We start from the raw sequence: 16595 nt of genomic DNA, 5'->3' as shown, positions 1-16595 counted from the left end.
GGCTTTTTCTTTGCAATTCTTCCCATAAGGCCTGCACCCCTGAGTCTTCTCTTTACTGTTGTACATGAAACTGGTGTTGAGCGGGTAGAATTCAATGAAGCTGTCAGCTGAGGACATGTGAGGCGTCTATTTCTCAAACTAGAGACTCTGATGTACTTATCCTCTTGTTTAGTTGTACATCTGGCCTTCCACATCTCTTTCTGTCCTTGTTAGAGCCAGTTGTCCTTTGTCTTTGAAGACTGTAGTGTACACCTTTGTATGAAATCTTCAGTTTCTTGGCAATTTCAAGCATTGTATAGCCTTCATTCCTCAAAACAATGATTGACTGATGAGTTTCTAGAGAAAGCTGTTTCTTTTTTTGCCATTTTTTGATCTAATATTGACCTTAAGACATGCCAGTCTATTGCATACTGTGGCAACTCAAAAAACAAACACAGACAATGTTCAGCTTCATTTAACAAGCCAGATAGCTTTTAGCAGTGTTTGATATGATGGCAAGTGATTTTCTAGTACCAAATGATCAATTTAGCATGATTACTCAAGGATAAGGTGTTGGAGTGATGGCTGCTGTCTAGATTTGATTGAAAATGACTTTTTTCAAATAGTGATGGTGCTGTTTTTTTACATCAGTAATGTCCTGACTATACTTTGTGATCAGTTGAATGCCACTTTGGTGAATAAAAGTACCAATTTCCTTCTGAAACAGCAAAATCTGTACATTATTCCAAACTTTTGGCTGCCAGTGTGTATATATGCAATATAATATGCAATTTCAAGACATCAAATTTATTGATAGCATACATGGAATTTGTAATTTAAAAACATTTTAAAAAATGAAAATGTGACTAATGATGATTTAACTAATGAAAAAATAAAATTTGTAAAATTTATATTTTCGTAATGTAGCAAGTTAGGGGTGGTCCCCTGTAGCAAAAAAGTAAATTGGAATCGAATTGGGAAATCTCTATCAATTCCCAACCCTAATATAGTTTATAGGGCTGTTGACTGATTTAAAATTTTTAATTGAATTATATGGTATGCTGATTAATTAATCAAATTAATTGCATAAATATTTGCTGAGGAAAGCCCCTCAAATAACAATAATTCAATATATAATGATTAAAACATTATAAATAGTTATTTAAATAATTATAAATAAAATATAAAAAAATAATGCAGAATTAAAATGCCTTACATTTATTGTGGCACATGAGTAAAGCATTAAAAAAAGACGGTAACACTTTACAATAAGGTTCCATTTGTTTACATTAGTTAATAACAGGAACTATCAATGAACAACACTTTTACAGCATTTATTAATCTTAATGTCAATTTCAACATATAGTAGCACATTTTTAAAATCAAAAGTTCTATGTTGACATTAGTTAATGCACTATGAACTAACATGAACTAACAATGAACAATTGTATATTTATTAACTAATGTTAACAAAGATGAATAAATGCTGTAAACAAATATTGTTAATTGTGTATGCATTAGGAATCATGAATTAACTAATGATAACGAATGGAATATTATTGTAAAGTGTTACCAAAAAGTCTATACAAAAAGTAGCTTTAGAATCCAATATATTGTTAATGTATATTGGTGTATACTGTATAATGTATATTGATTGTTTATTGGTCAATATATTAGTGAACATAAGACTATCATTGTCCTACAGTTCACAGCAATTCATTTTATAATTAAATTGGTCTCTGTTCCGTTGCATAATAAACATACCTTTTTTTTTTAGGTTGCTGTGTCAAGTTTAAAGTAGTCTTGAGATCCCCGTGTTCGCAATTGTGCTCTAAGCTGCGTTTAAACGCAAGAACTCATGTTCTCTTATTGACTGCACCTGAAACCAGGAAAATGCTGCCTCTGGAGGCTGTTTGTGGAGGTAGGAAGGGATCAAGGCATGTCTGAATCCAATGTTCGTGTCACTTCCTGTCTACTGAGATACCTTCATCTGTTACATTTTTGAAGGCAGCATAGATATATCCTTTACTGCCTATCAAATCCCACAATCCTTTGTGCGCAGTTCTGAAGGTTGAACTGAAGAACAATCGGCAGCCTAAGAGGCAGTTGATAGACAATTTGTGTATAAATGTGTGTTTATTAACTTTTTCCAACTTTTCCATTTCAAGTAAGGAAGTAGTATTGTAGTTTTTAAATATACACTTGGTTATCGCCAAAACTCTCTTAATTTTGTTCTAGATTTATTTGAACATCGTGGTTCGGTTGGACTGAATAATGCAGACGCATTTTTTTTTTTAGTGGACACCAGATGGCGATAATCAGTTGCTGGTATCCTAGCAACAATGTGACATTATGCTTCCTCAGTAGCCTGTCCAAAACCAATTTCTGGAGGTACCTTTTGTACGCAAACGCTGTCTGTTGAGTCATTGGCTGATAGGGCAGCAAGGCAACAAGACAGCTGCCATTGGTTTTGGATTCAGCCATTGTGCTGTCTGCTGTCGGTATGTGCAGTTTGTTCTCTGTAAAAGCTGCGTGATGCCTATACAGCTGGAGTTTTGCTTACTGCCCCCTGGAGAAAACGGGTGATACTCCAAGCTTGAATTATGGTCCCAGGACATGATTAATTGCACAAATCTTTTTAACATGTTATTTCTTATATAATTAATCACAGTGAATTAATGCGTTAACATGACAGCACTAATGATTTATAATACATAGTAATAGATGTATTACAATTAATTGTCAACCATATTTTACAGTTGTGACAGACCTTTTTGTAGACCTTTATGGTGCTGCATGTCAAAGTTACCAAACAAAGTCTGAAGACTGAACATGTGAGAGTTTAACCACTACATCTTGATCCGTCACCACGGGGACCAGAGAGGCAGATTCTGCTTCAGATACTTCTGTAATATTGTTGTTTACTGATTTCGATAAAGGTGTATGTCTGAATCAAAACAGCCCTAATTCGGTTATGTGCTTCAGAACTGATCTGTGTTATTTTCAAATGTGATGCCGTTAACATAGGTTACGTGACGGCACCAGCATATTGTTAAACCGCATCAGATTCATCTTTTGCTAGATTGCTGCCAAAAAATAATGTCTGTCTTGTGGTCACCGTGACAGTCTAGGTATTTTCCTGAAAAGTGAGGAGGGGTGACATGAGCCGGCTTAAGCCCACAGGTTGTGAAGCGGTGATGTCAACAGACAGACAATCTGAAAATGGAGTTTTTTTCACAATGACACGTATATCACATTTCACTCCCGCTCTGATGGAGATTGAGTCTGTAGGTGACGCCTCTCGGCTCTGGGCCAATCATATGCCGCTCAGAACTGTAATGTGAAATGAAAATTTTGTTAGACTGAGCTGCACCCTTGTGAAAATAGGTCATTTAGGTCTTATCCCACCCAACTTTAATCTTATTGTAGGAGACAACATTCATCATGTGGCTTAAGCTGATGAACCTGTTGACAGTGATGCCCAATATAATGATGCATGATTACGGATGCTGGTGTAAAATGACTTGTGCTTAGAGTTGGAAACATTTAAAAAAAAAAAAAAAAAATACCAATACGGCTTCCCGCTCTTATTTTTCTTATCATGCTCAATCAAATGCCTGCAGGTCAAACTAAGCAGATGCAAATGGTGCATTTGGCAGAGGAAATGAGTCAAGAGTGTGCCTGATCAGTGGATAAGGACCTAACTGGTGTATTTTCAGCAACCTAATCTAATTTTATAGAAGTTTATTTTTATTGCTTTTGGGGTCCACTAACATTCAATTGGTTACTTTGTCCAAATAATGATTGTAAGCAATTATATTTGTCAAATGGCAGATGGTTTTATACCATCCTATCTAAATGACATGTATTATGAAGCGCTGAACTACTGCCTTATAAATTTGATTTAGCCTGTTGACCTCTTTAAAATATGTGCACACTGTAGTAAATATGGTATATTTTTGTTTCACCTTTTAATCAATGCCTCCTCCTCTTCAACCATTGTTCCCTTTCATTTAAGACATTTATTCTGCATGCATCAGTGTAGTTCAGTTTTTGGTTGAATTTGACACATCCGTAATCTTGTGATCTCTCTTCTGTTCACAGTTCTATCTCCAGGACACCAAAAGCAGCAATGGCACCTTCATTAACAGCCAGCGTCTGAGCCGTGGGTCAGAGGAGAGCCCACCATGTGAGGTGCTCTCCGGTGACATCATACAGTTTGGGGTGGATGTGACCGAGAACACCCGGAAAGGTGAGCAAAGACATTTTATGAATTGATAATGAAACGTGGTCCAGCTTTATGTCTGTAATGCAGGTGTAGATGTCTATTAGAAGGTACCTTGCAAATATCTGTAGGTAAAACCACACATTTACATATGCCAACATACATATGTGCTTGTGTGAGAATGATCTTATACTTGCTTACTGGGTCCAAAAATAACTTTTTGCCCCACCTGCCAAAGGTTAGTGAATTAAGGAAAATTATTTCTTACTTGTATTGAAAATGTATTTTGACTTATTTTTATTTATTTATGATAATGGGTTGGACTGGGTGATATTGAATTTTCACAATAATATTGTGATGATTTTGCTGGCGATGTAAAATTTAAGCAATTTGGTGAATATCACAATCATTTTAATTAGCTTTTTATTTGGAAATATATTTAAAACAATATAATAAAAGTATTGAACAATCTAATCTTTAAAAATAATAAAAATAAACATTGCAATATTAATAATAATTTTGTATTAATAATATTCAACAAGGTTCCATTAAATAAGTGGAAGTTGTAGTTTTAGCTCACCCTGTTCATTCTCAAAATACATGTAGGTAAATATAGCTTTTTATTGCTATATTGTTGTATTGGTACATATAAATGATTAAATATAATTCTTTCTTTTGTTCATTTAGTGAAAATTGTGAAAAACATAAGTTTTTTTTTATTTCTTGCATTTAAACATTTAAAATCTACTTATCTTGGTTGAAATGATTTGATTTGCTCTGATTTGGGGAAAAAAAAAAATCATTTCAGTGCAAATAGATAATTATCGAGATGCATGTTGAATATAGTCAGTAGGCTAAAAAATATTGAGAGATAATTAAAATATTTGTAGCCATATTTCCCAGCCCTAATAATAAATAGGATTATTTATCTTTTTTTTCCCCCTTGACAAACAGCACATACAAGCTAGTCTCTGTCTCTCAATAAAACAACAGTGATCACGAAAAAATGAAGAAAAGTTGCGATTTTGTTCAAAATATATTCCAGGGTTCCCATAGTCATGGAAAACATGGAAATATCAGGGAATTCGAAAATTGTGAGTTCCAGGTCTGGAAAAGTCATAGAAAATAATAACATTCTAAAAGTAAAAGTTAGGGAAATGTCTAGAGTGAAACAGATTTATCTAGTTATGCTCAGCTCTCAAATGTTAAATCGGTTAGAAATTGCTCATTGTGAGTGCAATCTAAATAATGACTTAAACAACATAAAACATAAGGACACAGACACACATGCAGTGCAGCCGCGTGCATCTCCTCTCTCCTTTTTATCTCGTTTTCCCGCTGATCATCTGGTTCAGCACCGGCACCCTCACGGCCTGGCCACGCCCTCCTCCTCGTCACACTCCTCCCCCGCCTGATTCAGGCTGGGGCGCCACTGGACTGACTCACTCACCCCCCACCCCCCACATCTGGAGGGGAGGCGCTGCCCTTCTGGCCGTTCCGGTGGTCCACCCTGTCTCCTGTGAACCTGTTGGAGAGAGGAGGGGAGGCGTGTGGAGAGGGAAAGGGCGAGCAGAGACAGAGAGAGGGGAACTTGCTCGCTGGCTCCCGGATGCTGTCACCATTACTTTAATATAAATGAACTTAACATAAGGACACAGACACACATGCAGCGCGGACGCGTGCGTCTCGAACTGGCGTCTCCGGCCCCCCCTTTATTTCGCTCTCCCACTGATCATCCAATTCAGCGCCGGCCGTGCACCCTCACGGCCCGGCCACGACCTCCTCCTCATCACATCATGGAAAAATCTTGGAATTTCATTGGTCAAAAAGTGTGGAAACTGGTATACATTTTGGTGAGTTAATTTGAGGAATATTCCATGCAGTCACCACCACATGGAGTTTTGGAGAGAAAAAAAAAAAAGAACCTGATGCATCCTTGATAAACCTTGATCTGAAGTGTGAGGCGTTAGGTTTCTTGTGACACTTGGATAGAAACTAAGAGAGACAATCGCTTTTTCACAAATTCAGAGTTCACGTACTGCAGTTTTGGAAGATACTGTAATGCAGAGATAGGGATCGCCGGCTGAATGCTGCTCTGGTGTTGTAAAAAAAAAAAAAAAAAAAAAAAGGACATGCAATGGACACTTTCACAATCAGATACAAATGCAAACTAACTTGCCCTTTTAGAGCACATGAAGGCAAACATTACTTCATAGCAGAATAAGAGTGCGTATGTCTTCAGTGAGCAAGAAAACCTGTTTGGAGCGCTTGAGTTTAATACTCTGTTCAAACAATTTTTGGAAAAGGTATTTAAAACCAGGTTCCATTTTTCTTAGTCATATTTAAACACTATGTATTTAACACTGCATTGTTGGCACAAGTTAGCTGTGTCTTACCACACATCAGGAATTTGTCTCTCTGTTGCCATGTTAAAACTAGAAAACTCATGAAAACTGTGTGTAGTGGCTGATATTTCTTATGTACCTGTAGTGAAACAAGATCTCTCTTAAAGCTGATCGACACGTACACCTCATTAGTGATTGTCATAAATGTTTTTGACACATTTATGTTTGGTATAACTGGTTTCTGTTTCTTTTGTTTTAACTACAGTTGTTGAACACCTCTGATTTTATGTTCTTTTTCTGTCTATTTAGTCACTCATGGCTGTATAGTGTCGACCATCAAGCTCTTCCTACCAGATGGCATGGAAGCTCGGCAACGATCGGAGTAAGATATTTATTTTATTTATTTATTTATTTATTTTTAATGATAGTTTAAATAAAATATTTTAGCCTTTAAAATTTTCCAGATAGCATCTGTTAGTTTTTTCTGACCCTTTGTGGTGGTTCTTAAGTGGTCATGCTTCATGGCTCTCTGCATTATCGCTTATAAAAACATGCACAGAATTTGATAAAATCTTGTATTTGTGCAGTTACTTATTCCAGTGATTCAATTGACCAAAACAACATTTGCCTATATTTGTTTCAGAGGAAATGAAATGTGGGCAGATAGGTTAACTGTTAGTTGATAGTGGACAAAGGATTTAGTGTATGTAGATGGTAATTATCAACTGATAGGATTTTTTTTTTAATGCCTGTTGTTAAGGGTTGGAAACGGAACCGAGAACGAGTCTGTTCTTTTTAATCTTCGGCATAAAACACACAGCATGACTAGCGTAGTCAGATTCCTGAATGAATGATTCTGAGTCCATTCTTTTTAGTGATCGAAAAGATAGTGTGACCCGTGTAATCTGATTCCTGAACAATTGACTCCTATGAACCATTTCTGTTTAGTGAATCAAAAACATACAGCATGACCAGTGTAGTCCGATTCCAGTACAAATGACTTCTATATACCGGTTGTTTAGAATCTACAGTGCGCAACAGTGTAGTCCGATTCCCAAGAAATGACGTTATTAGCTGGTTCTTTTTAGTGAATCAAAAACACAGCATGACCAGTGTTGTCCGATGCCATAACAAATGACTTATGAGCCGGTTATTTTGAATGAATGTGCAACACGAGAAACATGGCACATACAGTGTTGTCCGATTCCCGAACACATCTATCTCAATCTGCTCAACCCATTCTATTTTAACGCCACGAGACATAGTGTGTGTCACGAAGTACAAGATCAGAAAAGAGCACCAACTTGACTAAAAGTCATACAGATTTGGAACAACACAGGGTGAATAAATGATGACCGAATTTTATTTTCTGAGTTACCTATCCTTTTAATTTAGTTAAAAGGCTGCATTGTTACCGCAGTTGATCTGAGTCCAGAGCCAAGCAGTTTTCTTATTAGTAATTCGATGCTCGGAATTGCCAGTGTTTATTATATTTATGAAGAGCGATTTTTATGGTCTTGTTGACGGAAGGGATTTCCTAATGCCAGATGAATGCTATTTTTGACTGTGCGTGTCACTGGGCTATAAAAATCGCTTAACGGAAGGCGTCCATGAAGCAGATGGTTTCCCTGTGGCCTCCAGTGCTGGCAGCAGCTGTTAAACCCACTCATGTGGAAACAAGGTGTGTACTGTAGGCATCTGCTGATTTTGGATCAGATGAGAGTTTTACACCTCAAGATGTTGAAGTTGTCCTAAAATGATGCTGTCATAAAGGGAATCACTGAGACTTTTTTTTCTTCTGAGCTTCATGAATACTGCCATCTTTAGCATTGCCAACAATGTGGTACCACACACTTTTTTTTTTTTTTTTTTTTTCAACTGTTTACTGAATTTCAAAATGCTTTGTCATTATTGTGTACCGAACAAGAAGGCAATGACATTGCAATACAGCTATCAACTGAACACAACAGAAACTCCGACATTAACACCTTTGCTGTTTATTTATGTACTTATAAGGTGTTTTTATGATCCATAGTGCTGTTATGTCCTTTATTTTTTTTGACAGGCAAGAAAGTCTTTCAGTGGATGTAATGAGTTTTAGTAGGGATGTCATAAAATATCGATATATCATTTATTGATTGGCATGTTATTTTATCGATTTATTCATTTTTTTGAGGCAATGATATATTAAAATTAGCCAACATTTAAATTAGAAGCCCAATTTGCATGCTTTCCAATACACTCAGTTGGCTTCTGTTTAACAGTCTGGCGTAATAGCGTTGAGAGACAACAAGAGGGTGATTATACCATTTACTGAAGCACACGACGAGCTGAAGTGGCACAGGAGATGGTAGTCCAAAGTTACGAAAGTTTTGGTACTTCAAGAATGAATAAAATGACGTTGATGAGTTTGCAGGTTAATGAAACTGGTGTACCTGCACAAACTGAATGATTAGAAATGGCGATGTTTAGGTCTTTTATTCAAGCTGTCAAACCACAAAACAACAAACTTGTAACTGAAAATACATTGTGTTGGCTATATGAAAGATACATGTTCACAATACTGTAGATCATTCAGTTATACTAGAGTAAATGATCTTTGTCCTTTTTGAAAATGATTTGGGTCGAATTGAATGAAACTATGCGACTTGCACTTCGTGGCACTTCAGAATGTTGATGCTGAGTGTTGGTGGTGTGTGCATACATTTTGTAGAAAATAAATAATTGTTTCTAATTTTAGAATGTGGCACATCATCTGCCAGACGTGTCCGGTGTGCGACCCTGTTTAATTTACCCTGCCGCTCACACTTTATTAAAGTTGTGTTGAGAGATATGTCTGAAGAGACTAAGACTATTGTGAAACATGCAGCCCTATTTAAATCTGAAAAAAATAAAAATAAAATCCTGATTATATCGATAATCGGAAGATTTTCCAGATGATTATCGATGCGTAAAAAAGGCATCGATTCCAAACCTAAGTTTTCGCTACAGCAAATACATCATGTACAGGTTACCTAGCTGACACGTGTCGGGCCAAAACCAGGAAGAGGAACATAAACGTAAAAATGAATAGACATGAGGAGAATCAAACGTCCGCTGTAAATGATGAAATTGTGGTGAAAAAGAGGTCAAAGACCTTATGTAGAATAAATCCTAAACAGAGTGTACTACTTGAACTTGTCATATATGTGTGCTTCATAAACCTTAAGAATTCATTTATTAATATTAAACTTATACATGATTTCCATTTAAGGCTTTAAAAACTTATGAATGACATTAAAAATAATATATTGTAAATATCAAAATATTTCAAAATACTTAAAATATCTGTCTCTTTTTTTGATCATCTTTAGTCTTGGTCCATTTGTTGTTGTTGAGACCCACCCAACTTGAATAGATGTATTATATTTAAGCAATAAAAAGTAATTAAAATATGCAAAAGTAAAATATTTCTGTCAAATTTTTCACTTTCATGTTACTTTAAGGGTCTCCAATTAAACGAGCCCTTATTTCACATGAAGAAAAGACCTTTTGAAGTTCTGTGTTTTTTCGTTCTATCATCTCCTTAGAAATGGAATAAGCGGGCATGACATGTCTTTTAAAAGACTTTACAGTGCATATAGGCAATATATAACCAACTCTTATCAGGTGCTTTTTTCATTTGCTGACAAATTAGAAGTGTTCCATTTCCATAACTTCTGAAATATGATTATTTACTGTGCTCAATACTGTCAAACATAAGGTCAAACCATCATGCAGATCGGAAAGTTTGAGAGTGTAATACAACCAGGGTTTGAAATTAACACTTGCGAAGTGCCAAATGCAGGTATATTTCCTATTTGGCTGGTGTATTTCGCAGGCTCACATGCCACTCTGGCGGGTGCATTTTATCAGTTTGTGTCAGCTTGTAAAATAATTTTACACATTCCAGTTTTGTCCTCAGGGGGGCTCTGCAGGCCTACAGTCAGTAAGGTCACAGGTGTTTACATAGAATGGCTCTTATTAGCTAGTAGTCCCGCTGCTCATCGATAGTCTCAATGCTGTGTGTCCACTGGCACGTGATGAGCGAAGGTGGATTCAGTGTTTTAATTACATCACTATATTTAAGCAAAAGTTTAATAGATCAACACTGTTTGTATACTTTGGACATTTGAAAATGATGTTGGTATCTTTCCAGCTGTAATCATACATATTTAAGATGATAGTGTTGCTTGTGTACTGAAAGCTAATAGACAATACACAGATCAGCCACAACATAAAAACTACCTGTCTAATACTGTGTAGGTCCCCCTCGTGCCACCAAAACAGCACCAACCCGCATCTCAGAATAACATTCTGAGATGATATTCTTCTCACCACAATTATACAGAGTGGTTATCTGAGTAACCGTAGACTTTAGGGCTGTCAATTGAGCAGAGAAACAAAAATTCAAATTTTTTCCTTAAATATTTTTAAAATTCTAATAATATTTGAATTTTAATGTCAGCTGATTTTTTTTAATTTATGTTTCCTTAGTCCACAAGAGGGTGCGTTAAATACATAAACCATTAAGCACCATTAAATTATTGCAAAGAACATTCCTAGCTGTTAGAAAAAAAAGAATTCCCCTTTCAACTAATATCATATTCTGTAATAAGTTACAGAAATACTCAAACCAGCCCATCTGGCACCAACAATCATGCCACGGATGAAATCAATGAGATCAAATTTTTTCCCCATTCTGATGGTTGATGTGATCATTAACTGAAGCTCCTGACCTGAATCTGCATGATTTTATGCACTGCACTGCTGCCACATGATTGGCTGGTTAGATAATCACATGGATGATTGTTGGTGCCAGACGGGCTGGTTTGAGTATTTCTGTAACTGCTGATCTCCTGGGATTTTCACACACAACAGTCTCTAGAATTTACTCAGAATGATGCCAAAAACAAAAAACATCCAGTGTGCGGCAGTTCTGTGGACGGAAATGTCTTGTTGATGAGAGAGGTCAACAGAGAATGGCCAGACTGGTTCAAACTGACAAAGTCTACGGTAACTCAGATAACCACTCTGTACAATTGTAGTGAGAAGAATATCATCTCTGAATGCTATTCTGAAATGCGGGTTGGTGCTGTTTTGGTGGCACGACGGGGACCTACACAATATAAGGCAGGTGGTTTTGATGTTGTGGCTGATCGGTGTATAATGAGATGAATTCATTTGGACATGGACCTAGACACTATGGAACTTCTTTAACATGTATCCTCTGGTGTTCCGCTGAAAAAAATAATATAGTTTTGGAAAGACATGAGGCTAAATAATGACAAATTTATTTTTTCTGAGAACTTTATTGGGATATTGTTGATTACATTAAGTGACCAGATCACAAGGTTGTCTTTTTTACATTGCGAGTGCACAATATAGAGAAAAAAGTGATAAAGGTTTTTTTGCACTGAAAAAGTAACAGTATATGGTTTGGAACGACATTAGACATGGGGGAAATTACAGAATTAACATTTTTAGTGGAACTTTTCCTTTAAGACTAAAATCGATTTTGAAATATGTGGTTTTGTAGTTTTGTCATCTCCTGTCTGCACCCTATTTTCTTTTCCTCTTGGCCTGTGTTGGTGTGCAAACAGTGATGATGGCATCCCGTAACTGCAGTGGAGCTCTTTGGCCGAGCTCTCGACCCAGTCGCATGTTCACATCCAGCTTGAGGCATTTATAGAAGCCACACGCTGCAAGTTGTTGAGCAGTTGCCTCTGGAGCCTCGCCAGAGCAGTGGAGATGTGTGCTTGGTTAGCTTTGTGTGTCCCTGTGTGCTTCTGTTTATTACAAGATGCATTCGAGGGATTGCGGCACATGTGTTTAGGGCTTTTGTTCTATATGTGTAATGAATGAGGTCAGAAAAATATTGTTTTCCTGAAAACATTACATCCCACTAGCCTGCTGAAATTATTTTCAAGGAAGTTGACAAAAATCAACGCCCCTCCTTATAGAGTTTCTCATCAGATTGCCTTCACTCTTTCCATTTGGTAGACTTGATGATGTTCCAGGGCCACTGGATAACTTGAAAAAAACGTGTCAAGTTAGTAGAAATGTAATCTTTGTCTATGTTGGTTTAATAAATTTTTAATAACATTTATAGCATTTTCTACAAAACAAATTTATCTATTGACTTCAAATGTCAGGGGTGTAACTATCAAGTATAAGGTATTAAAATGCTTGCACCTTGAATACATTTTAGTGTACACAATGTGATCATTAATTTTAAGATTTTCTTTTAAACAAATATCGTGAATTAAGTCTGGATTATCGGGTTAATTTTTCTCTGGGTTACTCCTTTTGACCTTGACACACATGACATAGAATGGCTAACTGCATGTTGTTTACACCACCTGACTTGGATTTGGTGGACAAAAGTTTTTCAAAAAAAATTTAACAGTAGTTTAACTGCTTTTTATTTTTTATTTTAAAGGAATAATAATAAAAGATTATTCCAAACTACCTATGCAACAGTTCTGTTTCAGTTCTACTTAGTAGGGTTGCATGGTATACCAGTACTAAAGTATTAGTAGTGTTTACATTCACTGTTTGTTATTAACATACTTAAATTTTTTTGGGGGGGATTTTTCCCCTTTTTCTCCCAATTTGGAATGCCCAATTCCCAATGCGCTGTAAGTCCTCGTGGTCGCATAGTGATTCGCCTCAGTCCGGGTGGTGGAGGACGAATCCCAGTTGCCTCCGCGTCTGAGACAGTCAACCCGCACATCTTATCACGTGGCTTGTTGAGGGCGTTGCCACGGAGACATAGCGCATGTGGAGGCTTCACACCATCCACCGCGGCAACCACGCTCAATTCATCATGCGCCCCACCGAGAACAAACCACATTATAGCGACCACAAGGAGGTTACCCCATGTGACTACCCTCCCTAGCAACCGGGCCAATTTGGTTGCTTAGGAGACCTGGCTGGAGTCACTCAGCACGCCCTGGGATTCGAACTAGCGAACTAGCGAAGGTGGTGGTAGCCAGCGTATTTTACCACTGAGCTACCCAGGCCCCAACATACTTAATTTTAACAAATATACATTATTACTAAAGTTATATACTCCAGCTTTGATATTTAGCTGTTTCATGATTTTTCTGTGATATTAATTTCTAATTTGTCAACATATAAATACATCAAAACGAGAATTATGAAATAAAGATTTTATAATGATGCACATACCTATTTAATGGTGTGATCTCCCATTTGCTTGTTTCTAGCAGGCTTCAGTGAACAACATTTAAATGGACCCTTTTCACATTTCTGGGTTGGAAAGTGGATGTAGACATGTAGCAGGGTAAACTTGAATGGGGGACCACAGCAAATAAAATTTTTGCTTACCCGTTTGCTCCAACGGCAAAAGAAAAAAATCAACGATTACGCTTTCACAGCTTTGAAAAAGAAGATAAAAATATACAGTGCTGGATAACAGCAGTAAGAAGATAGAAATAGGCCACATTTTCTGCCACTCCCTCAGCAGCTATTTTTGAAGTTTCATCGCAGCTATGGTAACTGATTTTTTTTTTTAAACGTATTCCAGGTTAAAATAATACAATGTTATAAATTGACACTAAATATTTTTTAAATTGTAAATATAATTTTTTTTTTTTTTGCTACATTTTACGTTGTTAAAGAAAGCGGAAAAGTGTCATAACAGTTCTGTGAAAGGGGTCCATAGAACATTTAGTCCAAAAGTGTGCACATTCAGAGAAATTTCGCTAAGTTTATTTATTTTTTTTTTTTTCTTGTTTTTGTTATATTTAGATTTTATTTTGGATTAAGTATGGGTAATTCCAGTGTTACGAACGTGACCTTTGCAGGGAAAATTTCAAACTTGACATCAGATATAAAGTACTCATGACCAGTATATGGAACCATTTGTATGAATAAATCATAGACTCCTGCAGATAGAGTCCAGACATCAGAAAATGTTTAGTCTAAACAAGATTTCTTCACTTTAAATCTGGAAATGAACTTGCATTACAGACGTAACTAAAATAGACACTATGTAAAAACTCCTTGTATGTTGCATATTTTGGCAAATGTCATGGGTCATCTTGGGTATTCCATGCTTAAAGAAAATATTCATACTTTGCAAGTATACATACAGTACTTGACAGTGCAGAAATAGTACAAAGAATCATTTATTGTCTTTGTCTTTGAATTGTGGTATGCCGCTGTTATAAAGGGAGTTTGTGGATCACAATTGCATAACCGTTTTGGCTTATGGACAACCTACAAGCACTAACTTCCCCTGCATCTCCAGGAATGCCCTCCAACCTGTCAGCTTGGTTTCTTTGCTCGAGTTACAAGCAGATGGGATCAGGTTCTGCTGCAATTGTCCTGCCCGAGTTTCACTGCGAATGCAAGTCGAAAGCTCTTCAGATCGTTTTGAGCTCTGTGGGGCTTTGGAATGTTTTATTTCAGAAGAGTCTGGAACTATCACATGAGCACTTGAATTCTGACCGCTGCCTGTGGGAGAGGTGTGGATGCTGTTGAATTGTGTAGAGAATACAGAACTGAACTGTTGATCTTGCGAAAGTGAGGAGGATGGTACTCTTGTTTACAAGCTGCTAAGGAAAGCATGAAAACATGTGCTTCAACGACAAATAATGTTAAGTTAACTTTCCTACAGCCTTTAGTAGACCACAGATATGAAAGTGAGGTCAGTCAGTCATCTGCTTTGCTGAAGGATTTCTCACTGTAAAGTGTTTTTCCTAAGTAACAAGACTTCACCAAATAGAGGTACCGCCAGACTTTTGAAAAACATGACGCATGAAAAATGCTTAATGTGAATTGGACCCATTGCCGGCAGCAAATTTTGCAACCTTATTGAGGCCTGAACTCTCTTCTCAACACTGTTTCTCTGTTTTTCAGTCTTTTCATGATATTCAATATATTAATCTTGATTTTTATGTTTTATCTCTGAAATGGCTTAAAAGGGTGGGGGTTCCTCAGAGGAATCATCTTTTTAACCAAACATCCATTGTGAAGTAGATTTAAAAATGTTAAATGCAAGATAGTGTTGGGAACTAAGAACTGGTTCTGAAGAGAAATCCATAGAATTAAGGATGCATGATATATCGGCCAATAACCGGTAACATCGAAATATTATCGTGCCAATGTTTTTGCTGATAATTTGTTATGGTTTATTTGCTTGCGGCTGAGAATCTCTGACTGCCTGCAGCTTCTTTCCTTCAGACAGGGACTTGGGCAGCCCTAAGTGAAAGTGTGCGTGCCCATACACAACATCTATGTCTGAGTGTAAGACGCACTATGCCTCACATACATAATGCACGCAAACCACCACTGCACACACAGTCTGACTGCTAGCATATGTATTACACCATGTATACAGAGATTATGGTTGGTATTGTGTGTGTTGTTGTTTAATGTTCGTTACATGCTGTTAAACCAAAATGAGGTGATAAAATGAGACCTTTTTTTTTTTAAATGAGAAGCATTTAATGAATTGGCTAGCAGTTCCAGGTTAAAAGATTCAAAATTAAAACTTTATTTTAATCTGTTGTCTGTATAGGCCACAATGAGCTGTAAATTATCAGTTATCTGTATCGGCCCTGAAATTCCATATCGGTGCATCCCTACATTAGAACAATTTTATTTTAAATTACCAGAACCGAAAGTGCATTCTTTTGTTGATGTGAACATAACACAGTGCTAAAAATACTCCCCTACAACACAGATATTAAATTAGCTGCACAAAACTGGAGTGCGTCTAGTGTTGTCTGATTCTCGAATGAATGACTCCTTTACAATTCCCATCCCTAATGCAACAAAGAAAATCTAGTAAAAATCTAGTAATAAGGCACATTTAGCACAGTTTTCAGTTAATGAACACATTTTTCAGTTTAGCAATTCTTGTGTTGTTTTTGCTAATGATGTTTAAAATCAGATACTCTATTACAACTTATACAGTCTTAATACTCAGAATTTTCTTCCCTTTGTTGACGTATTTTCTATTGAAACAGGAAGTTGGAGTGGGACATATTGAAGAG

The 16595-nt window shown here is 36.7% G+C and overlaps 2 protein-coding genes across 6 annotated transcripts in view; one reads left to right on the top strand and one right to left on the bottom strand.

Annotated features, from left to right (window-relative positions):
• aldh4a1 (aldehyde dehydrogenase 4 family, member A1) overlaps positions 1 to 16595 on the bottom strand; it is a 398306-nt gene that overhangs the window by 34714 nt on the left and 346997 nt on the right. The window lies entirely within an intron of this gene.
• Positions 1 to 16595, top strand: part of slmapa (sarcolemma associated protein a) — a 112345-nt gene that overhangs the window by 34056 nt on the left and 61694 nt on the right. For 4 of the 5 annotated variants that reach the window (XM_051672454.1, XM_051672455.1, XM_051672452.1 and 1 more), the window contains exons 2-3: positions 4084 to 4231; positions 6859 to 6931. In XM_051672454.1, the coding sequence (XP_051528414.1) occupies positions 4084 to 4231; positions 6859 to 6931 (221 nt within the window). Of the gene's footprint in view, positions 1 to 4083; positions 4232 to 6423; positions 6511 to 6858; positions 6932 to 16595 lie in introns of those variants that run through there. The other variant, XM_051672457.1, reaches the window with a different exon arrangement.

The sequence above is a fragment of the Myxocyprinus asiaticus genome, chromosome 35, assembly GCF_019703515.2.
Source record: "Myxocyprinus asiaticus isolate MX2 ecotype Aquarium Trade chromosome 35, UBuf_Myxa_2, whole genome shotgun sequence".
NCBI lineage: Eukaryota > Metazoa > Chordata > Actinopteri > Cypriniformes > Catostomidae > Myxocyprinus > Myxocyprinus asiaticus.
This window is presented reverse-complemented; position numbering and strand designations above follow the sequence as displayed.